Here is a 24,908-nt window from a genome sequence, read left to right as displayed (position 1 = left end):
CGGTTTCCCCATGCGCAGCGTCGGTGCGCAGTAGTCTTCTCGCTCGCTAGGCCGGTGCCGTCGATTATTTCTAAGTGCTTCCTTTTTTGTGTGATTTTTAATTTACAATGGCTGATCAAGATCAGGAAATGGGAAATGGAGATGGTCAGCAAGAACAAACTGACTACATGAACGGTGGTGAAGGCGGAAATGGCGAAGCCACGGACGCATCCTCTGGAAAGGATGACGATAGGTAAGTTCTTTCAGACCAGAGCATCTTCTCTTGAGCATTTTCTCACTTTTCCCTCTCTAAGTTTTATCTTTTTCTTTCTTCCAAATTGTAGCATTTGATCATTCAAGACTGTTTTGATCCTATCCGATGAGTTCTAGTCGTTGCCAGGCTAATTTTTAGGTCTTGGTCCTCATTGCCGGCTCATCGATTTTCACAGCATCCATGATGGTGGACGCCGTATTTCCTATTATTTATCCATTTTCATCTCCTCCAGTAGCTTATCGTTAAAAATGTTCTTCATTTCTCGCTCTTCTTCATTCTCTGAGCTGGACTTCTAATGTATTCGGAGTGAAGTCCTTCATCTTTCTGGTTACCGAAATGCTTGTGGCTCTCGACGAGCCGCATTTTAAGCCTATTTTCACGGGTGACCTCGATTTTGTTTTACCTCATTTTCTCTTCCTTGCCGACTTGCGGTTTGATTTTGCATTGTCAGCTCATCTTCGAAATCAGTTCTATTAATATGTACTTCCAGCCGACCTGAGATTTTACACACCATCCCAAGCCCCACTCCGCCTTGCCCCCCGTCCGTAAAGTGCACTCAGTCACTTGAAGTAAGATGATAAACTTTCCTTACTCTGCCGTACAAGGACTTCTACTAGATCTCTCATTCATCTAACACCGCTGCAACAAGACACTGCTGTCTTCCGTTTAAAGTTCTTAAGTACGTAGCTAAATCCCCTCCCTCTGTAGGTGGGTTAGCAGCCTACGATACTCAGGGTTGAATTTTGCTGCTCTTGCATAGTACAAAGGTTCTGCATTTAACACGTCTCTCGTTACGGTATAACCAAAGAATCTCAAACTATGTATTTAGCTGCCAATCCATTGATCGCTGTGTAGACCCAACATACATTCGTTGAAAATTATTGAAAAGCACCTCCCCATGAAGCTCTGTCACTTTTCTATCGTCATGAATTGTAAGTTGCGAAGGCATGCAGGCCTGAATTTTGTTGGTTACCAGCCGCTTACAAATGGTGTAAACTTAACCTATTAGCGCAGAGTTAAATCCATTCCAAGAACTCAAGTGAGTCGTCCGGTTAGCTCTAGTTAGCTGAAACTTGCCTAGCTGGTCTTCAAATTAGACGGATTTAGTGCCCACATCAGAGTTCAATTGTAAACAAACTCATTACCGTGTCTCAAACTTGTGTCATAGTGGTAAAATTTGTGTAAACGTTCCTCCCTATCTATATTTCTCAGATCTAACCAGTCCTTAACCGATCCATGACCTGTCTATGAATAATTTGTAATTAATCAACTCAATTAATTTAGATAGATGTTGTACGTGAGGTCATGTTATCCGTTTCGGTTTGAACCACTGAGTTCTAAATTACATAGCACTTATGACATAGTCGCTCCATTAGTCTTGACCTTTGATTACCGAACTATCAGGCTGTATCCTCAGTCGTGCTTACAGTAAGTAGATAATCTCAGGGAGGCCCCACATGAATTACTTTTTTAATGAAGAAAGCCAATAAACCCAAGATTTTGTTACGGAACCATGATTAAATTATGCTGTTTTATTTTGATCGTTGAACCTGCAGCCTGATAGTTGAAATTTTGTGTTCGTCGAGTTGACATAGGTCAAAAGGAGGAGCGTCATTGGTTGGCTATGACTTACCGCTACTTTGTCGTGCCTATGTCAGGTTGAACTCATGACAAGCTAATGTCACCCATTAAGTTTTCGACAGTATGTCGTCCATTCCACCTGACATAATCACGATAAAGCGGGGATGAGACATAGCCTACCAATCGTGCTCCGCTGTTTAACCTATGTCATATATGTCGACCTGACAAACACAAGATTTCAACAATCAGGCTGCAGGTGAGAGATTCTAATGATAGAAATCGCAGAATATTCAATATGAAACATTTTCAAGAGCCTCAAGTTGAGTACCGAAGAAGGCTGAAGTAATTTGAGTCCTCTACAACCCGAATAGTAGCTTTACCATGCCAAGAAATTTCAAAGTCTGTCATTTTTTTCTTAGATATTTCACGTTTTCTGCACTTGAAAATTATTTTGATCTCTTGCAAGAATCTGTCACCGTAATCCTGCAGTTGGATTATTCTGAGGCTTGGAGATATCGTCTTTTATATGATGCTATGTTATTAAACCACTGAGAATGAAAGTGCACCAGCTTTAAAAAATGTTCCAGAGTCATAAATATAGAGAAACTATCATTTGAGAGAAGCTTATTGGTACCATAAGACAAATGCTTGACCCGTAACGGACCTTATCAAGTGCTCAGTTTTGCTTATGTGTAGATTTATCTACTTGTAAGCATTATTAAATGTTAATATAATGATTCCTTGAAAAGTAAAGGTAGGAGTTCATTCTCCCTGATGCTAGTACCTCCTTTATCACGAAGTAATTCATATGGAACCTCCCTTAGAAGAGGAGTTCTTTAAGGCATGACTATGTGATGTGACCGTAATGATAGTCTGGTGCTACAGCTCAGTTATCTTCCTCAAAAGTTACTGTTAGAGCGGACTCATCTAGCGGACTGTTGAGACAAAAGTCAAGTATTGTTTAGGTCACCGCTCATCAGTGGCGCCACCTGACTGACTGTATTAACCTGTTGAGTGGTGTTAATCCGGAGGTAATCAGAGATTGATATGTGTCTCAACATATGATGAGTCCACTCTAAACACTTGCAGCAAAAGATAACAGCATAACGAAAGTCAGGAAGGGTCTAGTAATGCCATGATGTGAAGCATGAACACGACCCTGACTCCTTTGAGGGGTTTCTTAAATTATTTTCAATTCCATTTTTATTTGATCGTTGTCAGTTAGGTGATGTTAGATGAGTTCAATACTAAAATCCTGTTTGTTTGGTCCCAATTCTTTTCATACTTGCTCCCTAATCTACCTTGTAGAATCATTTCCTCTGGGTGGAGATGGTAATGAGGCAATTATACTCATGACAAGGAGTTTTAATTGTCCCCAACTTGTGATTGTTACTGAACTCCTCTGTAATGCCCCCTGCTCTTCTTTTTAGTTTGCCAGAAATAAAAAACTGGGGATGGAAAAGAATAGATGAAGGTCACCTCAGATAATCGCACCATCCAACTGAACTACACAGCCAACTGATAATAATTTTTATCCATTCTTTCTTTCCCTTTCCCAGTTCTACCTATTCTCAATTTTGAAGTTGCAATTGTTTCCTGTCCAGTTTCTCCTTGCTATCAGTCCACTCTTGCGTGCCAAGGACACATACCTATCGGCTAGCTGTTGGTTGTTAGTTGATGACTTCCTTGTCCTACGTAAACTTGCCATGTCCTAGATCAATCCATGGCTTTTACTGCTGGTTGATGGTTGATTCAACAATTGATGTGCTTGAGGTCTCAATAAGTATTATTCTCTACAAGTTGCTAGTATCAGTCTAACATTGTGAGCTGACACTTTTGCAAACTCAGAAGTATGATCTACCTACTCATGAGAAACTATTGTCAATTTGTTCTTATGTTATGTCCGCTTAAGTAAGCTTCTTAGCTGGCTCATGTACTTCATCACCCAGTTCATCCCAGAGAAAACTTCATTGAGAACTCTGTGATTCTAGACCTCAACACAAAATATTCTTGTTGTGTTGCTTTCCATCTATATTTGGTCTCCCTCCCTAAGTGAGATACTATTATGTTAATGAGAATTTATGTATGAGCTGGTCTAAAATTGAGGCTTATTCCAAAGAAACTACTCATCAGTCTCACCTAAGCAATTCGTCTACCCATCTGCTTTCCTGGCCTGGCGATTTTTGTGTTCGTTCTTAAAAATCTTTATGAACCCTCAGTTATTTGATGATCAATTAATTGGGCTTGTCAACGCAATGCAAGCCTTGTATGGTATCAACATGTTCTGTACAATCTTGAAAAATTTGTGGTACGTTTATAGCGAGGTTTTTTTTTACTTTTTTATAATTTCGTTCTGGTGACTGCTCAAACCGAAGTGTGTTACCTTCTTTTCTTATTTCTCTTTCTCTCTCTTTAAGCAATAAGTCCATTGTTCAGTTTGCATGCCAATAATCTAAAAGTTAATTAGACTTTTCCTAGAATGAATTGTAAACTTTTTTACGAAGTACAAAGTGAAGACCCCATACACTCGTGTCTCCCTACTCACTCCAAGTCATATTTCCAAGAAGCCTTTAATTGTTGATAATTTCAAGTTCTCTCACTTCTTTCTTTCTATACCTATGTCTTTTATCAATGAGTAGTCAATAAATTTATCTAAGTTCATCTTCAGGCCTTTTGGGTGATGAAATTTCTCCGCTGAATGTAAAGTTGTACATCGCGATGCTTTATTCCGAACTCGCAGAAAGAGATCACTTCAGCCTGATGGTGAACTACCATTAACACAATTGAATTTTCGAGATTTTTATACATGGCTCAACTAGTAGACCTACCATTCTATGGCAGGATGTCCTTCCATGTATCTGTGAGATGGTCTCCGAGATCTGCTGCTAACTCAGTACTACTTAAAAAATCTGGTCATGTAATCACAGAGGAATCTTTTGCTTACAAATCCTCCTATGGCAGCAACATCCTTGTAATACATTCATTCCAGAGCCAAGATATGTGTTTTCTCTTGATTAGATTTTTTTAAATTGTATAACCGGAACATCTCCTAGACTGGGTTCTTAATTTAATAATGGATTTTTTCCCCTCTCTTCCTTATTGTTTCTCTCACTAAATGATTTTGCGCCGTGAGTGAATTTTTTCAATTCTCCTAAAACTTGCCAATGATGACATCATTAAAGCCACTTGCTGAGAGTCGGGAGAGAGTCTTAAAGAAAATTAGAAGTTGTTAACTTCCTGTTAATAGATGCGGGCACTCACAACCATCAGCTGATGAACGCCGCATTGATTCCTTTGAAAATACAATTTTTTATTGCACTGATGCACACATGAAAGTGCTACAATCCCAGAGAAAAATCTCTTGATGATGAATGTCCCAATACTTACAGTAATAGAAGTTAAGGCTATTAATCTTCCTGTTGATCTGAGATAAATCTCAGTTCAGTGACCTCTCTGTTAAAGAATGACTGTTAACTTATCTGAACACACGCTTTGAGAAGTAGATCCAAATTGTGGAAGTTAAAACTTCCTAACATCTTGAGCTAAACCTAGGGAAGATTTGTTTGCCACACCATTATCAATTGTCCTCCTTAAAGACTTCTAAAATTTTAAAATGTATTCTGGCATTTGGATTACATTTTGCAATGAGGAACTACCATCCCTCTCTCATTTATACAAGCACACACCTGCATAGGGAAAATTATCGCACATATCGATGGCCGAAGTGCAACATATTGTATCACCATAGGGGTCTCTGCTCTTTCTCAATTTTTCTAGAAGATATAAGCTGACTTTACAGCTTGGAGTGCATACTGAATATTTTGCTATCTGAGAAGAAAATTGACCGAAGTTTTCAAGGAATTGGGTTTACTATTTATCCATATGAAAAACAGTATGATTGGATGTCTGCAAAGATACTGGTGCACTATCCCTATCGATATGTTGTATCTGAAATGAGGCAGAAATTGTCGTTCCTCATTGCTAACTAAAGGAAATTTAATCAGCCGCATTAATCCATCCCATCCCTGGTATGTCAGCATATACTCTGTACAAATATTGTGTTTTCTTTTTTAATTTTTTTTTTTCAATACAAATAGTTGAAAGCATCCGTACAAGCAATTAATAGATTATAAATTATATTTTTACAACAGTGCTTGGATCCCTGTCTTAAAATTAAAATTAGGACCTATGGGTGCAATAAGGCTTATTCGTGTTTTGTCCAGGGTTGAGTGATAGAGATGATCTCTACCCAATGCAGTGTTAATTAAATGTTTGAGGAACTAGGTAGTTGTCAAATTTTTTCCAATTTACTACAGAATGAATTAACTGCAATACAAGATGAGATCTAGCATCATAACTTTGTAATTTTTCAGTTTTGCGCCCCACTTAATCACTACCGCTAGGTCCTCATTCAGATGAGTGAACTGACATTCAAGAGCTGAGAGGCAATCTGATGTTCTATCACCCCCACGATGAAGCTTTTCCCATCCCTGTTTCCTTGAACAGTTATTCGCTTTTCCATAGCAAGGTGTACAATTTCCTCAATTTCTTAATTCTTGATCTGTCCAACATCCATGCATGGGTACATCAGATGTCAGAGGAGCTTAGCTATTTTCTATTCGTTTTACTCTACGATCAAAATCTGTCTCAGCTCATTTGCGTTCACCAGTCTAATTCTGCACTTAATATTGATCAAGAAAATATCTCCTCATTTCCATCGAAGAAACATGGAAAGGATCGGATGTTGAATGTCTAACCAGTCAGTAGATAGGATGTAATTTTTGCTATTGTCACCAAGTGATCTGATGAGTTGTCAAGAAGAGTCTGTGAAAGGATGCGAGTTGTCAAGAAGAGTCTGTGAAAGGATGCGAGTTGTCAAGAAGAGTCTGTGAAAGAGCTGAAATGATACAAGCATCGGAATCCCTGGTAACCTTCAATCTCAAGGTCTGGTTAGTTACGTTTGAACGTACATAGAAAATATTACTGGAGCCCTTTTCAAACTTTGATCTTATCATTCTCACCTATTTCAGTACTGGGATATTCTTTGGATTTTGACCTTGAAGTAGTATGCAGTCATATAGAAATAAATGACTCATTGATCTGAAAACCCTGGTCAAACACGGTGTCTGATCAAATATCATAATGGAGATTGAGTCTTTAAGTCCAGTATGTTTTATGTATTGTCAAGTTTTTGCTTTGCACAGAACTTGAATTATAGAATCAAGCTAAAATTTTAAATGATTACCATGTGCGCTTCCTTGGATCTCCCAGTATTTTCAATTTGCTTAATCTGAAGTCCTGTTCCAAGTTTCTTGATTTTAATAACTAGATAATGATTCATTAAACCCATCATTAGATATACCGTGACACCAATACATTATCTTCTTCGATTTTATTTTAGAAGAAAAAAAGAAATAAAACATGCCCTCTTGGCATGTGATAAAGTTTCCAAACCTATTCTCAGTATTTTTTGAGTCGCAGCTTCTCATTCTGTTTTTTCATTTGTGCATGCTATTTTAATTTTCTGACATCATTATTCATCAGTTGGTGAAGATGAACCTCGGCCAAAGAGATTGGTTGTGAGTCTGAAACATATTTTATTGTTTCTATACCGCACACTAAGGATGGGCTAAGATCTTTTTGATTGAAATTTTTCAACACCATTTAGGGGTCCCTAAGTATAATTAGTCCACAAGACATATCTGTTTGAGTTTGATTTGAGATTTTTTCCTCAAGTTCTTAGGCCTAACGAGTGCTTTGTAGTCACCTGTCCGCTGAGCGGCTAGAATTTTTGTTGTGAAGCATACCTTGATCGGAAACAAACTTTTTGATTTCTTCTAATGTTGAACATACTACTTCATTGTGAAGCGAAGATTACCTCTTACAACTTAAATGCCCCTAAATTAAAAGTATTGTCCTCTCTGACCAATGAATGGTGATGTCCATGGCTCAAGTGCATTTTTATTTTATCGTTTCTAATATCAGTGTCACCAAACCAAGCTCGAAATTTGCATTAGTTACATCCATTACATTTAAAAGGTACAATTAATTCTACTATCATCTATCCTGTTTTTTAGATGATGACATGCAGAATTTCTTATCAATTCTTCACCGAGATAGCTTGTAGCGAGAGTTGATTTACATCAATTTTTACCCCTGGAAAATAAGATGCAAGTGCTTGACAGTCTTGCCCAGTTATCAGCGCCAGTCTTCGTAGATTCTCGGTCATTTCAAAGTTGAATTTCTAGTTTGGTTTGGTTTTTTTGGTCTTGTCTGAAGAGCAGTTTTTGATTCGCAAGGCAGTTCCATCTGTCTTAGTGTGAGTTGAGATAATAAGAAGTGAAGTGCCGATTTGATAAGGCTGCTCTTCAGACCCCTCTAAGTTTATGTCACAATGCCTACCTTCCTCTCAAATTGATCCCTTCCCCACCCAGTATTTTTTTCTAAAAATTATGCTATCATTATTTAAACTCATTAATTTTCAGTTTGATAAATTCTTTTTCAACTAATCAAGTTGCGTTCGAAATAGATTTTTGTATCCAAACTCTTAGAATACAATACTTAGCCCACTCATATTTTCGTGCTGATGATTAAACTTTTAATTCCAAAGTGTTGTAATTCTGTTAACTCGTTGGATTTTTTTTGTTAACTGTTGAAATCTTTTCAGATTATCTGGTTCCGAAACTTACAAGTTTGATGTAGCATTTCGATGATTAATGGTTGTCTTTGAATCTTGGTACTTGATACTGCATACGCAACGGACTTAAATAACAAATTGTTCCTCTTGAATTGATTGCTTCTGTTCTTGGTCATAACTTTTCCAAATTAGTCTTGCTGCAATTTGATGGGCGTCTTCTAAAGTAACTAGTTCCGATCTTAAAGCTCTTGCGAGTAAATGGTCCCCCTCTCCCCACCATTATCCTTTTTTCCTTGTATTGTCCCAGGATGTGTTGTATGTGCGTGCTCTAACACACGTTCGTTTCCCCCCAGGTGCCTTGCAAGGCCAAGCCAATCACACCGCCTGGACTGGTGACCGCTTTGCGCCGACCTATGGTATTTATCCTTACCAACCAAAGCTACTTTTAGATAATGAAAGACTATCTAAGCTCTCTGCAATTCATTTTGGATCTTAAGTCACAGTCAATTGTCACTTTTCTCAATATGTTTCCTTCTTATTTCGTTGAATTTTTAAGAGCAATCAAATTCCTTTTTTTGTGCTCTTCTTCTTTGTTTTGATAATTTACAGATTTGCAAATTCCGTTAAATTTGTTTTTGGATTCCATTTGCTGCCGATTGTAACCTGCTTGATTTTTCAAATTCAAGTCAAAATTTTTACCGTCAAGTATTGAACCTATGAAGTAAGATTTGCCTCTTCAACCGCTTCTTTGTTTATCTATTGTTAATTTTCCTTTCAATTATTTCAAGCAATGCTCACATTATTAGTTTTTTTCTCAGCAATATTTGTTCATTCTCTTTTTTACGTGATACAAAATATCATCAATTAATTCGCACCCTCTTTTTCATTACAGAAAATTATTTGTTGGTGGTCTCAGCTGGGAAACCTCAGACAGTAAGTGTTCTTTCTCCTTTGTTTTTCTGTTGCTGTGAAAGTCACAGTTATTCCTAACCTTTACACTATTAGAGTGTACATAACATTACTGTCTTTAAGTTATTTCCTGTCAAAGTATGAATAAAAATCTTAGTTCTTGATTCATAATTATTGAGAGAGTACTTCAGCTTCATCAAAATTTCCGAGTATTTGTGAGACATATAATTTGAATTGATTAGTATATCCATTAGAAATTACCCTACTATTCTTAGTAGAGATACAACTATTAAAGTTTTATTCATACAGTTAAGGCCCCTCTAATGCACTGTCAGGTGCTAAGGTTCCCATGGGTATACTTGGGTATTTTTTGTGCACTCAGACTAAATGACAAGATCTTTTACAAAGATTTGAAGTATCTATTGATGAACTGTTCAGCTATAAAAATCTAGGTTTGGTTATCTTTACCATTTTGACACTAATCTTGATTTTTTTCTGTTCACAGAGGAACTCCGAGAACACTTCAGCAAGTATGGTGAAATCGAAAATATCAATGTGAAAGTAGACCCTAACACCGGAAGGTCGAGAGGCTTCGCATTTATTGTATTTAAGGATGTAGCTGTAATAGATAAGGTATGATGTCCAAGATTCTGTTTGCCTCTCAAGTCTGGTTAACGCTCAGGGAACAACTTAAACAATTCTATCACTTCCCATAGTTTGACCAAAATTTCTTATACCTTCTGAAAGTTAGCGATCAAAAAGGGTTGTGTTGTCCTCATCATCCTGTGGCCCTGATGTAAGCTCTCATTAGGAAGTTCGAATAGTATTCTTTCTGCCTAGCTGCCACCTGATTCTTTGGCACAAATTGAGATATGATATTCATAGAAACCCATCTGTAGGCTTCTACTCCCTTCACAATTTAAATCATTGTAACATCTTCAGGATTTCTAAAACCTTGACAAGCAAAAATTTCCAGTAGAATCCCTCCTGAATATTCAAAAGCTGATTTTTTATCACATATTTTGTGAGGTGTAAGAGCGCTCAAGTATCATAAGACGCACTCTCAGGAAACATAAGTCAGATTTTATTCCCCCTCTTAAATAGCTTAATTTATTTTTTTTAGGAAGGGAGATTGTCTTTGAACAATATTTTCTTTTGTGTTTCTGTAATGGATAGATTTCTTTCTGAAACATTGATTAATCTTTAATAGCTCGATCTTGCTGTGCCAACCTTTTGAGTACCCTAAGTTTTTCGTCTTACTTCATGTGCTCTTTCATTTTCCAGGTAATCGCAGCTGGAGACCATGTCATCAATGGGAAGAAAATCGATCCCAAGAAAGCCAAAGCTAAGCTGGGTAAAATCTTTGTTGGTGGCCTATCCACAGACTTGACAGATGATGACATCAAAAACTACTTCGCTCAATATGGAACTGTAAGTAATCCTTTAATTCACTCTTGCCGAAGGGTTTTCAGTAGAACTAGTCAGCTGATTCTAAGTCAGTGAATAAGATTTTTGACAGTTTTGACAAACCAATTCAGGTCCAAACCGACAATGAATTTCATGAGTAGGCTGATATAGTAAGTAGTAGCTCTTCAAGAAATCATTTTAAGAATTAGGGTACGTATTTTCAATGATGATACTAAATCACTTTCGTCAGTTCTGCTTCTGATAGCGTTGATGAACAACCACATCTGAGGACTTATTGTAACCCTGTCGACTAACAATTTATTTCACCAATGTTACTAATTTGCCACATTATTGAGGTTCAGATCTGTGCTATGATGATATTCGTTTATCAACTTTCGTCAGTTCTGCTTCTGATAATATTGATGAACAACCACATCTGAGGACTTCTTGAAACCCTTCTGACTAGGTTCTGACAATTAAATTGAAAAATAGTAGTCTATCGCCTCATGAGGGAATTTTAGACTGTGCTGTGATGATATCTCTTAATCAACTTTCGTCAGTTCTGCTTCTGATAGTATTGATGAACAACCACATCTGAGGACTTTTTTAACCCCTCTAAAATATGTCCTGGTAATTCAATTTGCGACCCTCCCTCATTTTAGGCACAGAGTATAAGACGCTAGAACATGAGATTTATCAGCAATTACAATATTCCTGAGAAAATGAGAGAAATAACCAGTAATCAATTTTTAAAATTAGGAAGCCCCAGCAGTTATGGGAATCGTGTATGTTTTCTGGTTCCCTGCTAAAAATTATTGTTCATAGAAAATCAGGCCACATTAAATAAAGTTAGGCTCAATCCAGTCAAATCTGTCAGAATTATCTTTCTCTCTAAAGTTGTGGCATAACTTAAATAGATGAATGACCTACGTGATACAACCAGCTTTATCTCCCCGTCCAGTTCTTCTGTGATGAAACCTTTTTCAACAGTTCTGAGCAACTGAAATTATGTGATGCTAAGATTTTCCTGAGAAGACTATGATAGTCCTGGTAAAAGAAACCTGCAATTTTTTCTCCTCACTGACAAGGCATTCTTATGTGATAGATGGGAGGAAGTCAAAACACCTGCTTTGTTCCAGTCAAAAACATTGAATCATGTAGACCGTACATCCTGTGTCACAGAAGACGAGACAACTTTTAAAAATTCGCATGCCTATGAGTGGTGGCACCGACCCTCATGGATGAGTTCAGGTGTCCCAATTGCGCACGTCTGCTTATGCGCAGTAGTGCCTCCAGTGAATTTTTGTTGGATTGTGAGGCTTTTTTTCTCCGTTAAGAATTAGTTCAGAAAAATGAAACATTACTGTTCAATTGTAAAATTATATGTTCTAAAACTTTTCCTCTTGGGAATTTTGTCTGAAAATGGACTCTAAACTAGATATTAGTGGAAAATAAAACCAAACGCGCCAATGAATTCTCTATTGCCCCTCTGCAGTCTCTTCGAGTGTCTCTTCAGATGGAAGCTTCAGTGGGAAGCTTCCCTTCCCGGCCCGCCCCTCATGGGACTCGAAGAGACTAGTCTCGCTCTGGCTGTACTAAACCGAGCGTAGCACGGTCTACGTGATTCAATGTCTTTGGTGCCAGTGAACAGCAATATTTAGGGCATCTTCATTCATATACTTGTTAAAATAACTGATCATTGATCAGACCAGACTCTTGTTAACCGTCATTTACATTACTTACCTTAATCATTTTTTCAGATCGTTGAAACAGAAATGCCATTTGACAAAATCAAGAACCAAAGGAAGGGCTTCTGCTTTATCACATTCGAGTCTGAACAAGTAGTCACAGAATTATTGAAGAATGCCAAGCAGTCAATAAATGGCAAAGAAGTGGACGTCAAGCGAGCAACGCCTAAACCAGACGGCTTTGGTGGACGAGGCCGAGGTAGAGGAGGTGGCCGAGGCCGTGGTGGTCGAGGTGGAAAGATGGCAGGATATGGTGCTGGTGGCTATGCTAGTAGTTACCCCAGTTACGGTGAGTACCATTAACCATCACCATGTGGGAAGCAAATCTTCGATCCAAAACTTACCTATGACTAAAGATAGGAGAATTTGCACACTCAAATTTTATTTCTTCATCTGAGAATGCCTAATGAGCGGAGTTCGCAGTATTTTTCATTATTTTTTTCTGACATGGGAAATCTAGAAAAATCGATTTGAAAGTGAGATAATGTGCCGCCTTATGATGTCATCTGGCGGCATTTCCCATCTAAACGCATGTATTTTAGCAGATTAGGTTATTTTGTTATATTTTCTCCAACAATTTTCCAATTTAGAAATTAAGTATATCCTTGTACTCAGTTTTCTCAGCAGTATCATTTCTAACAAGGGGAACTTCCCAAGCTGCCGCCTCCGATCGGCTGAAAAAATTCATACGAACTCTTTGGATGAATTTATTTGACCCGTATTTTTTTGTTTTTTCCAACGCCCCCTAGAAACCCCCCAAAAAAATTCCGGAAAGTCTTGCTTTGAGCGCTCGAGCGTATATACGTAGTATGGCAACCAGTTCTTATCAGTCGGCGGTGGCTCTGCGGTAGCGCGCTTGCCCGGTGGATCAGCGGTCCCGGGTTCGAATCCCGGGCGCCGCGCCTACTTTTTACGACCGAATTTTATATTCTCACACATTTTCACATCGAATCCCATTTATTACAGTGGAACTTAAAACATCAATTAATTTACAACCATCATCAAACACAAATTGATCTACGATCAATAACTTCTTCAATTTGAAGTATAGATTTTTTTTGTGGATAATGACGGGAAAAATCATGACGCATACGGGTGATCGGGAGAAATATGTTGATGTGAGGGGGCGGAGCGGGTCGTCGGCTAATGTAAAAGTACAGTGATTGGCGAGATAATCGCGCGCGTATCCCCCCCCCCCCCTCCCAAAAAAAATCTATACTTCAAATTGAAGAAGTTATTGATCGTAGATCAATTTGTGTTTGATAATGGTTGTAAATTAATTGATGTTTTAAGTTCCACTGTAATAAATGGGATTCGATGTGAAAATGTGTGAGAATATAAAATTCGGTCGTAAAAAGTAGGCGCGGCGCCCGGGATTCGAACCCGGGACCGCTGATCCACCGGGCAAGCGCGCTACCGCAGAGCCACCGCCGACTGATAAGATCTGATTGCCATACTACGTATATACGCTCGAGCGCTCAAAGCAAGACTTTCCGGAATTTTTTTGGGGGGTTTCTAGGGGGCGTTGGAAAAAACAAAAAAATACGGGTCAAATAAATTCATCCAAAGAGTTCGTATGAATTTTTTCAGCCCGATCGGAGGCGGCAGCTTGGGAAGTTCCCCTTGTAAGATGAAATTCACAAAATTTTAAGACACCTGCAAATTCTCTAATGGGGAGAATCCGCCAATGTCAGAAATTTGATGTATATTTACAGATACTGCTGAATGAATCGAGCATGAAAATATTCTAGATATCTTATTAGAAGAATTTTTGGAGGTATTACTATCAGTGAGAACTTAAAAAACATTACAATTTGATGTGCTCCGAAAAATTGGTCAAGGATCAGGAAATTCGTAGTACATCTAGCATTTCCAACTACATACAGTCAGCTTATGCCGAAGTGAAATACCTTATTCAATTCATTAAATGTGACTGACTGTAAAATTTAATTACCTATTGTCAATTTGTTCGTCCAAATTATCCGGGAATTTCATTCCTAATATTAGGAAAATCCAGTGTGGGATTTTAGAAGACACCTTCAGTTATGAGAGAAATAGTAAACCTGTCATAGTACTTACAGGCATAAATTACTGAGCTTTGTACCTATGAGCATGAAAATGGTGCCCTGTAGTGTCCCAAGACTACCTTTTTCATTTTTGCAACTGAAAATAAATTTCAAGCTAAACTAGGTGATAGCAGGGTGTCTACCGGTCCCCAAAAGTCCCCAACGTCCTGATTTTGGAAGGATGTCCCTGCAAGTCCCCAATTTTCTTGTTCAGGTCCCCGAAAAATTTCAATAATTGTCCGCAGTATCAGCATTTTCAAATTTTCCTGCCAGCCGCGGCTGTGCGGTATAAGCAGGAATAGAAAAACTGAAGTGTTGCTTGGTTTTTCGTATGTTTTCTTAGGCTCAACATGACTTGTAAAATCAGTCATTTCAAGTACGCCGTTTACCCCTCTAACTAGCTCCTTTTCTCTTAATATCTGGAAGGGGGAATCCCCGATTTTTTTGACGGATCACCCGAAAGCCCCTAATTTTGGTTTTTTATAACTGGTAGACACCCTGGATAGAGAAAATTGCTTTCCACACTAAAGTTCATGATCTCGCGGTTGGGTAATAAAAATGATATTGAGTGGTATGTTCATAATTCAGAATTTAATATAATTATTTTAGCTATCGATCTTTTCAACCATGCTCAGAAACAGCTGTGTGTGTCTAATATATCCATGGTTTCCCATCAGGGATCCTGAAGTTCTCTTTTTCTCCAACTCGCATTACAAAACCCCCTTTTCCCCTTAATTTTCAAAGCTAGGACTTTTTTTTGTCCTCCAAGCAATTAATTGCTGTAATTTGATAAAATAATGCAAAGTTCACTTCAATTCTACTTAGAACACGCCAATTTTACCCTACCTTTCTGAGAAACACCACATTGAGAAGTTATTGAAAGGTGGCCCTTCCAATTATCTTAGCCCTCCAATTTTTCTCATAAGCAGCTGCCTTGATCATGCGTGATTATTTTCATCTTCTTTTTTCAGGCTATGGTGCTGGTTACGATTACTATGGCACAGCCTATGGCGGTGGCTATGGAACCGGCTATGACTCATATGGCTATGGTGGCTACGGCGGCTATGGTGGTAAGTGTTACTTTTAATTTCACCTATTATGTTGTAGGGTCTTCCACTGGGTCCTGTTACGAGTCTCGTTTTTCTGTCTTTTACTTGTGTTTCCATCAATTTCTTGAATATCTATCCAGCTCATCTTCTTTATTGTTTTCTTCTATATTTTTTCTTAGCTCTTCTCTACAGTTTTAACACTTTCACCTCCTCAAGCAGCTCCTTTTTTCCCATTATTATTCCGAAAATTGAGTCGGCATTAAGAAGAAAGACAGTTAACAGTGTTCCTTTCCTTGCTAGCCTTGACTTATCTTTGCGCCATGAATAAATAATTTCTAGATGTCGTGAGCCTGCCAGTTCACTCTCAGAAGGCGCAAACTCAGTCATGAGTTTTTTGCTGACAGAACTGAAAATTATGTGTGTGCCTTGTTGAAGTACACGGTGAACCCCATCTGAGTCTCTGGAACTACCAAATCATTAAAACTCGGCATTGGACTTAAATTCGTCCGTGCAAAAAGTGTTTCAATTATTTTCTCGTGAAAGCAGAACTGGCGTCAGCTAAATGAGATTTCGTATTCCGTCGTCCAATTTTGTGGATCCCCTCAAAAGTGGTGTTTGGAAAGGAGCAAGTGTTCAACTGGGCTTTCCTGTTTAATTAACGCTTCTATGAAGAATCCATCTGCGCAGTATGTGAATGTTTCTGCAGATGAAAGTCCTCTCTATTTAAAGAATATTTTGAATATGACTGAGAGTAAATGCGTAGTTGAAACAAAACACTCCGGCATTTGAAATTTTCCCTGCCTCTTTAATCTGTGTTCCTGCATTTTTATATTTTTGGTTAAATTCTCTGATGGTTCTTTGTGGTTTCCATTTTCCTTCTTCCTCCTTAGTTTCTTCAGTTCCTAGGATTAAACAGTGACCATTTTCTAAACATAATCCATCTCGCTCTAATCAGTGTGTTGCTTTCTCTCTGAGCCAATGTGCTGGGTAGCTTCTGCTTTGATAGGCTAGTAATCTTGAATTCTTTAATGTACATGCGTCACTTTTAAATTATGGAGTGTGAAATGAAGAATAATCTGAGAGCTAAAATATTTGTGACTGTCGAATATGAGCTTGAGTCAAATTATCATGCCTCTGATTGCACTAGACAAAGAAGTTCAGTTCCAGTTCTGAAAGAGATGCATATTTTCTACAATTCCCTAATATTCAATGAGAAATTTGGTCTTAAGTGAATATTTAAGTTTAAGCTACCGAACACATTCACAGTTTGTGCAGCTTTTTGATATGCTGAAATAGTGCCCGATTTTCAGAAAAAGAAGTTAAATTTAAAGTGTGATGCTTGTTGGGAGTCTAACCAACATGCTAGAGGCTTTTCAACAAGGGAAATTATGGTGATCAGGGCTTATTTCCTGAGTTCTTGACTTGCTGCCTGTGTGCGCGGATCTTTTGACGAGTTAAAATTAGTCTTATTCTCCACCTTCAAACATGCCGATAGGGCTGTAGAGTGCCAGGAGCTATGTTTTGCTCAAAGAAAAAGAAGGGAACTGCTATCTCAAACATTAAATTCAGGTGCTACATTTTGGAATGCTACATGTTCTTTATTAAATGATTTTAGCCTGTAAAGTTCACGTCATCAAAGAAGGATGAAAAAAAAAATTTGCAAGACATAAGGTAATGATCTGGAAGTGGAATTCAGGGAGGAATGCCTGTGACAAAGCTTATTGATTTTTGAGTGTGCAACATAATCCAGATAAATTTGCTCGGGTTTCTCGCTTGGTTTCTTAAGAGTAAGCTCACAAATTCTGAAAAGGTACCTTTTTAGAATTATCGACGGTGTGTTGTGGTTTTTTTTCCAGACTACGGATATGGTTACGACAGTGGCTATGCTGTAGGAGCTGGTGGTGGCGGCGGCCGAGGTCGTGGCAAAGGTATGGTTCTTCTAACCTCATTTTAATTTCATCAGTAGCATGTCAGTCTTAGAGCGGGGTCTCTTAGTTCATTCGGATTCGCTCCTCATCCTTTAGTACCTAACATGTTAGCCCCTTGATTAACAAGTTCTGAAAAGAGGAATATTAGAAAACGAGAAGATATGGAAATAAGAGGGGAGAGGTGGGTCGATTTGCAGAAAGATGTGATAATGTGAGCAAGCTCTTTAACGGGAAAGCCAAAATAATTCTGCCATGCCCTTGGAAATCCCGGCCCCAGAGACCAAGCATCCTTGTTGACTCATTAGCTGCTGGTGCTGTTGATTTGATCAGAATTGTCACACATTCCATGAGCCCACGGTGCCGGTGTGTGATCAATCGACTTGTACTGTAGAACCAATCATCCCTTTGAATTTTAGTGGACCACTCGCACTTAGCAATTATTCCCCTATTGCCCCTCGCCAGCTCTCCGAAGTCTGGACCGCCAAGAAATGTCCTTCGTGTGCTTTGGCCTACGGGAATTTTTTAATTCCATGATGTTAAATCTGTGCGAGCCCTCAGACTAAAAAGTTATGGAGGGTCCCTCGGTTTTCAAAGAATCAGTGGATTATAATTCATTAGATGTAGTGATAAGTTAAACTACTCCTTGTCACATCCAGCCAAAGGTTACCCGGTAACGTTCTTAACATCGGCATCCTGAACTAGCAGGTGCTTTAAGCATTAGTTTAATACTGACAGGAATTAATAGGTATTTTAAAGTTTGAATGAATCCACAAAATTAATTAAAGGATATGTAATTATGTCAAATATAATACTGTTGTAAAAATACATCACAATATGTCACATTAAGACCTCTATCCAATGGATTGCGTTTCGATGGATCGATTTGTTGTAATCCAATTGATCGAGGTCTTTATGTAATCCAAATTCTAATGTGATGAGTGAGCTGTTCAAGCTCCCCTCTACATGCACATCTTCACTGTAGGCATCAATGTTTTTACCCTCAATTGGAGACTTGTCAAATAGAAAATCATCAGGCATTATGGAATTAAAATATTCTTGAACCACGAGGGAAGGTAGTGGCTTTTTCATCTCAAAGATTTTATCATATGGAAGATATTCTTAGGTCTTTACTCGGTTGAATTAGTTTCTAGCTTTGTAAATGGGTCCTAATTAGACCTTTATTTAATTATCTTGGGATTGCTGCAACTTCCCTTTTTCTCTTTACCTGGGCACCTCTTATTCTTTCATAAAGGAATTACTGTAACCTCTTTGAGAATGCCATTTGCATTTGACGAAAGGGTACATGTTCATCTAGTGTTGCTAAGTTAGTGTAATATTGTCATACTTTTACTCCATTGAAATTTTCCTTAACTGAGCATTAAATATTTGAGGAAATCGCCCCCCCCCCCCCCCCCCCAAGACTTGATATTTTAAGATGGTGAACTTGTAACGCTAGACGCTTTTGCCTGAAACGAAATCTGCATTAAAGCAACATTAAATAGGCAAATTCCTTCCCTCCAAATAGCCCTTTTCTTTTATTTAGTTCAACTTTAAGCAGTTACAGACTATCAGACTTATTTAATAGTTTTCTAGAACAATAGTGTCGAATGATAATAAATTTATTTTCAGAACGTTCTAAATTCCAACTGCTGAAACAAAATGGATGAAATGAATAGAATTAGCTTATTCGCGGCAATCACATATCCTCTGCTTTTTCCTAAGTTCGGATGCATTAATTTTTATTCGAATAATTTGTGCTATTGAAAAGTCCTGCATCATACTGAATCAAAATGACAGATCACAAGACAAATTTTTCTGTTTTCAAGTTAATTCTAAGGTTTTGTCTCTACCGTGTCCTTGTTCATGTAACCACTGTCATCCTCTAACTCTCATCTACCATTTTAACAAGCTTTCGAACGGGTTTCTCAATGGAAGACAGCTCATTGTAGTGTCATTTGCATGCCTCATCGCATGGTTGGTTTTTGGTTAATCCATCAGTTTGACTTTTTAGATTCATTCTCAATATTGATATCAACTGACTCACAGTTAAAGCATGCCATATTGCTTTAAAACGCTCCCTCCTCTTTGTCATTCCATTGTGTTGGCAGACTCGATTAACTTGGCAAAAGGATTTTATTTTATACGTCATAAAACAGCAATTCTCATACTTTTCAAAGGCATACTCACCTGCTAAACCTGAAGCTTGATCCGAAGTGACTTTGCATCACCTTTTCTTTGATGTCTAGTAAAGCGAATACTGATGTCTTTTTAATTTTATATTATTACCAACTGCCCTCTAGAGTTCCTCCAATTTGATGTGACAGATCTATTCCAAAGGCAACCAGCACCGCATGTTATTTCAAAACTGTAACTGAAGGAAATGCCATCTTACCTCTCTGTAAATTCTTTAAATCGTTATCATAAGCACTGGCAAGTGCTCTTCGCTCAAATCCTCTTAAAAGACTGCAATTTATTACACCATCCCCTCTAAGAAATCTCAAATTAGATGAGTTTAAGAACGTAACTGACTCAGCAACTAGCCCAACTCCCAGTGCACCAATACCAAAAGAGAATTATTTTATGCATTTTAATTTTCTCATATTTTCTTCCAACTACGCTTTCCCAGCAACAAAAGGGTCAAAAAACTCCCTCTGCTTCAAAATGAAGAGAAGAAAGTAAATATGTCGCACAGTTCTGACACCCAATGCAGAATAGAGAAAATCAGAAATAGCTCAATTACAGCTCCTTTATTTAACCTTAGCTGCTTTCTTGTTAAGTTCGTACCCTAAGCTTTCTCCTTTTTGTTTGGTGTAATGTTTGTCAAAACCTAAAAAAATACTTGCTGCTGTCTTTGCATTTTCACCAAGTCTCTTGATGGACCCCCTTGGAAACGGTGTTGGTGCAGCTCTTTGAGAAATCCTTTCACATTGATTTGGAGCACTTTTTAAACTTGACATCTGTATTTTTATGTAATTACCTCTCATGGGCCTACTGAACTGTCGTACATTCCATCTTCTTACCTAGACAAATGATTACAAATAAGCTTCATGGTACAAAACTTTTTTTTCCTGTGTTCCTTTGTAAAATAAGTTCATTTTGCCAACCTTGCTAGCCACTACAGGATAGCTTTGTAATTTCAATTGTTCATCTAAAGTAAATCTTTTGAATTGTTGTTAATTTTTGATAGTTAATTTTAATGTAAAGCTAGCGTAATTTATTAAATGTCAATCACTACATTAATGGATTAATGTTGCAGGGGGTTATGGCGGTGGCAAGACAAGGGGAGGAGGGCGTGGTTCTAGACACGCTCCTTATTAAATCAATCTCACTTTAAATTCATCTTCTTAATATGTGTATCCTCATTTTAATTTTCTCTTTGATGAGGTAAGTGCCGTTTTGTGTTTATGTGCTACCTTTGTTTGTTCCTCTCCCAAACCTATCCAATTTCATGCCTTCTTCATTTTCATTCTCCTCAACCATTTCCCCTAACTTCTCTCATTCAAAACGCTTCAAAATCCTGACAGCACTTGAACACAATTGGGTGGGACTTTATCACATCATAGAATTCCCTTAAAATTGTTTAAGAGTTCTCATATGTCAACTGGTGCAACGTCCTTGCATTATCATGAAAATTATTGTTGCTTTTTTCTCATCCGAGTTTTTGGAGCCTGACCAATCGCTTTTGCTCGTTTCAAATAGTCCCTCTTTTTTTAACTTTGGTCAGCCATCCAATGCACAAATTCAATAGTTCATAGACTCAAGGCATGTCGCAACTAATCGGTAGGAAAATTTTGAACGCAATTATCTTACAATCTTGCCAACACACCAAATATCCTGTACCTAAACCGCAAACACTTGCACTGCAAGACTTCAAACGGCTAAGAAAATTGGTCATAACCCGGGCAAAGTTAGGAAGGAAAGAACAACTTGATGACCCATGAATCGGAAAAATAAGTAAATCATTAATTGAGAGAAATAGCGGGGTTTGGCCATGGTGCATCAAAAGTGATAAACACAAGTATGAAAAAGAATTACTTCAGTGATGAGGATTATGCTCTTCCGCGAATTATTCTCCCTCTCCCCCCCTGATTCATGATGTCGATGCAACACTAACTATGACAAACAGCTAATTTTTCTGAATTAAAATTATTCTTGGATGAGTTATTTTCCTCCATCCTGAGAATGTCCAATCATATATCAGATTTGACATGCTCAAGAGAAACTCGCCATCTCTGTGACCTTATGACTGCCGTGTGTAACCATATAATCCATCTAATTCATTAACCCTCCCCCTGTAGAGCGTTTCATCCCAACTCCAAAACCTAACTTCAAGCAAAGTCGTGAAAGTTGGAGAATTTGTCCGTAATTCCTACAACATTGAACAGCAGTTATCAGCTATCTTTTCATCTTTCTCAAGAAATAGGAGGTTTATATCACACTTTCAACTTGAAAGTTTCAAGCCAGAAATTACTTAGATCTATCATGTAATCTGCACCCACGTATCAAGTTTCTGCTGTCTCGGATGCTATCCAAATAATTAACTCTCGGGGAAAATTATGCTAAATTATGAAAAGAGATATCAATTTTCTGCAAATCCCTCTCTCCTTTTTTCAATAGTACTAAATCATTGTCTCTTCCTTTCCCTGCCCACCCCCTCCCTCCATTTCTGTGTGATACATGTGCATGCTGTAGACGAGGCTGTGAAATCCCATTATTGTTCTTGCATCAAGGGTATCCTCGGGACTCTCCTTTCCCACTCCTGACCCCTTCCTGGCTTTTGAATGTTAAAGTCACATTCCTCTTTTTGTAATCGAAATGAGCATTAAATTATGGCCACTTTCAACTGATGTGCTTATCCTAGATTTTGGAAATGCCAAGTCGGTTTGTTATGCTAACTACTTGCTCGGTGACTTAGTGACTAGTCAGTAACTCGAAATTTGTTCAGCTCAAGTAAAAAATCAATTTTTTTCCCCACAAGTTCAGCGTGTTTTGAGACTAAAAAACAGAAGGTACCCCAGTACAGAGGCCATCAAACTATTTTGGGTTTATTTTAGGTCAGTCGCCTACCGTAACCAGATTCTAAATCACTTACCCTTCAAGTTCTGAATAGATAATCATCCACCAATGTCAAGCTTGGAAATACTAGGATCCCCTGGAAGTAGGTAGAACCCAAAGGTTGCATTGGCAATTCTTTAATTTTGTCAACTTTTTTTTTGTTCCGGAAGAAACGATTGAGTTAATGAGTCAAAACTGGGCTTGAAGTACCTTCAGACTGTGTTACCGATGAAAAAAATTGATTCTATTTTGAAATAAGAAATTTACTTGACAGCTTGTGTGAATTTGGGGAAGAAATCTGATCAGTTCCCATTGTCATTGTTTGTGAGGTCTCAAATCCATTTTCGTCCACGTATTTTTAATGTAACTCATAAGTCACTGAAGTCACTCATGTACCTTATAAATAAGGAAATCAAATTTTTTGGAAATTATCATTTCTGCCTTCCTTTTTCAACATTAATCAGTCTTAAGGAACCATTTTTGATCAGAGGTGTAGTAGCTACCTCATCCCTCTCTCAAATTTTCTTGCATTAAGTGAACAGTGGAAGTAAGATGCAGGGATTTTAGAAAAAATTGACTTTCACAAAGCAAAATCTCTAACTTAATTACCTCCAAGTTTTAGTAAAATAACTTTCTGCTTGCACATTTTGTTGTCTCCCACACCAAGGATCAAATCTCGTCTGTGTTGTTGAAGTATCCCAATGGACATTTTATTTTTTCATGGGAGAACCGGAGCTTGAATTCGTCCAAAAATTTTAGTCTGTTCTCAGAAGTGTGCAGCAAAACTGTAGGAACTCCTGTAACGGTTCTCCTACAAGAAAATAATTTTTTTTATAATAATACTGAAACAGAGCAATTGACAAAAACAATCTGTACCGTAAAAGATGGCAATTTTTGCTAAACAAAAATGTCTCCTTAGTCACAGTTTTAAACTCAGCACACTTACAGATTTGTCGTGGATGTCTTCAGTCTTCTTTTTTTCTCAGTACAGATTCCTTGCTGATGTCTCAATTATTCATGCTTCTTTTTGTTTTTAAGTCAAGGCATTAACAAAATTTGTTTGTCTGTTGCAGGCCGTCATCCCTACAAATCCTAGCACGGGTCAACCCCGATGAAAGATTGATCAGTCACTTGCCTCATCAATCGCTCATTCCATGTAAAATTGAAAAGTAGGAAAGTAAAATACATCGGAGCCGTGACCTAGGAGGTCTGGAATGGTCTCAACGCCTAATGAAGGAGTGAACCTCTATCTCAAACAAATCAATGTACAGTTAAACTATTATTGATAAAGATGTAAAAAGAATTTTTTAAGTTTTGAATCAAGTCATAACCCTCAACATGATTCTGTGTGAAGTGTTTTAATGTGGACAGATGTGTACAATTCTCCCCTCCATATTTTGCTTTACAAACTTTTTATCTCATAAGTTAATATTTAATAGGTTTTATTTATTAACTTATTTTTTTTTTCTATTTTTTATCTTGTATGTATCGTGTTGTATTGGTTATGTCAGTTGATGAAAGCAATCAACACCAGAATAAACAATTAATTAGTGTAATTTAGTTTCTTTTCATTTCAATTTTTCAATCTGGCACCAACAATCTCATAGGCAAGTCTTACGATTTTTTTTAACACAAAAACTTTTTACTCTCATTCCTTGAAGTCCTCAAGGTTGTGGAGCGCAAGCTCGCATCCTCACGAAGCATCAACTGAAATGAACCATCTGAATTTTTGCATCTCATGTAGTTGCCCAAACTTCTCTCCCCCCAGTATGCCCTGTACACAGGGAGCTCAAGGAATTCGTTGCCAACCCCTCAGAAGTTGAGAACAATGAAAATTCCGAAGTAACTCGGACTGCTCAAGGGGATAGAGCAACCCCTTTCTTTGAAATTTTTACTCCTTATTGGGTGATGTAACAAATCAACACGAAAAACTAGCCAGCTTAAACATAGCTAGAAAAATTTGGCTCCGTGTTCGCTTTTTCTTGCGACTCCAGCTTTTCCAATTGTTCATCAAATCCTGAAGGTTGTAGACATTCTCTTGAACTCTCCGTATACAGGGTTATTCAAAATTTACGCACCACTGGTCATAACTTCAGTTCTAATTATGATATCGATTTGCGGTTTTTGACGTTTTTCCTCATATCGAAGGGGAAACTTTTTAGGTACTTTCCAGTTTTTAATCCCCTTGGGGGTGGAAGGCGGGCGGGGAAACTCAAAAATTTCTAATGGCCACCCCACTCCCCTTATGGCCAGTGGTGCGTGACTTTTGAATAAC

The 24,908-nt window shown here is 37.9% G+C and overlaps 1 protein-coding gene across 4 annotated transcripts; it reads left to right on the top strand.

The window, feature by feature from the left end:
• On the top strand, window positions 1–24,189 carry sqd (RNA-binding protein squid). 4 transcript variants are annotated; one of them, XR_002009786.2, is made up of 9 exons: window positions 1–232; window positions 9,364–9,404; window positions 9,886–10,013; window positions 10,665–10,811; window positions 12,548–12,824; window positions 15,573–15,671; window positions 17,507–17,578; window positions 20,835–20,962; window positions 23,707–24,189. XR_002009786.2 is itself a non-coding variant. In XM_019055831.2 (8 exons), the coding sequence occupies exons 1-8, from the start codon at window positions 108–110 to the stop codon at window positions 23,727–23,729; spliced, it is 912 nt and encodes a 303-aa protein (XP_018911376.1). In that variant the 5' UTR covers window positions 1–107; the 3' UTR covers window positions 23,730–24,189. The 4 variants fall into 4 exon arrangements, 2 of the variants coding, with proteins under 2 accessions (XP_018911376.1, XP_018911378.1); XR_002009787.2 differs by lacking the exon at window positions 17,507–17,578; XM_019055831.2 differs by lacking the exon at window positions 20,835–20,962.
• Window positions 24,190–24,908: the final 719 nt, after the last annotated feature.

The sequence above is a fragment of the Bemisia tabaci genome, chromosome 2 (assembly GCF_918797505.1).
Source record: "Bemisia tabaci chromosome 2, PGI_BMITA_v3".
Classification (NCBI taxonomy): domain Eukaryota; kingdom Metazoa; phylum Arthropoda; class Insecta; order Hemiptera; family Aleyrodidae; genus Bemisia; species Bemisia tabaci.
The sequence above is the reverse complement of the archived record's forward strand: the minus strand, read 5'-3'. Positions and strand labels throughout refer to the sequence as shown.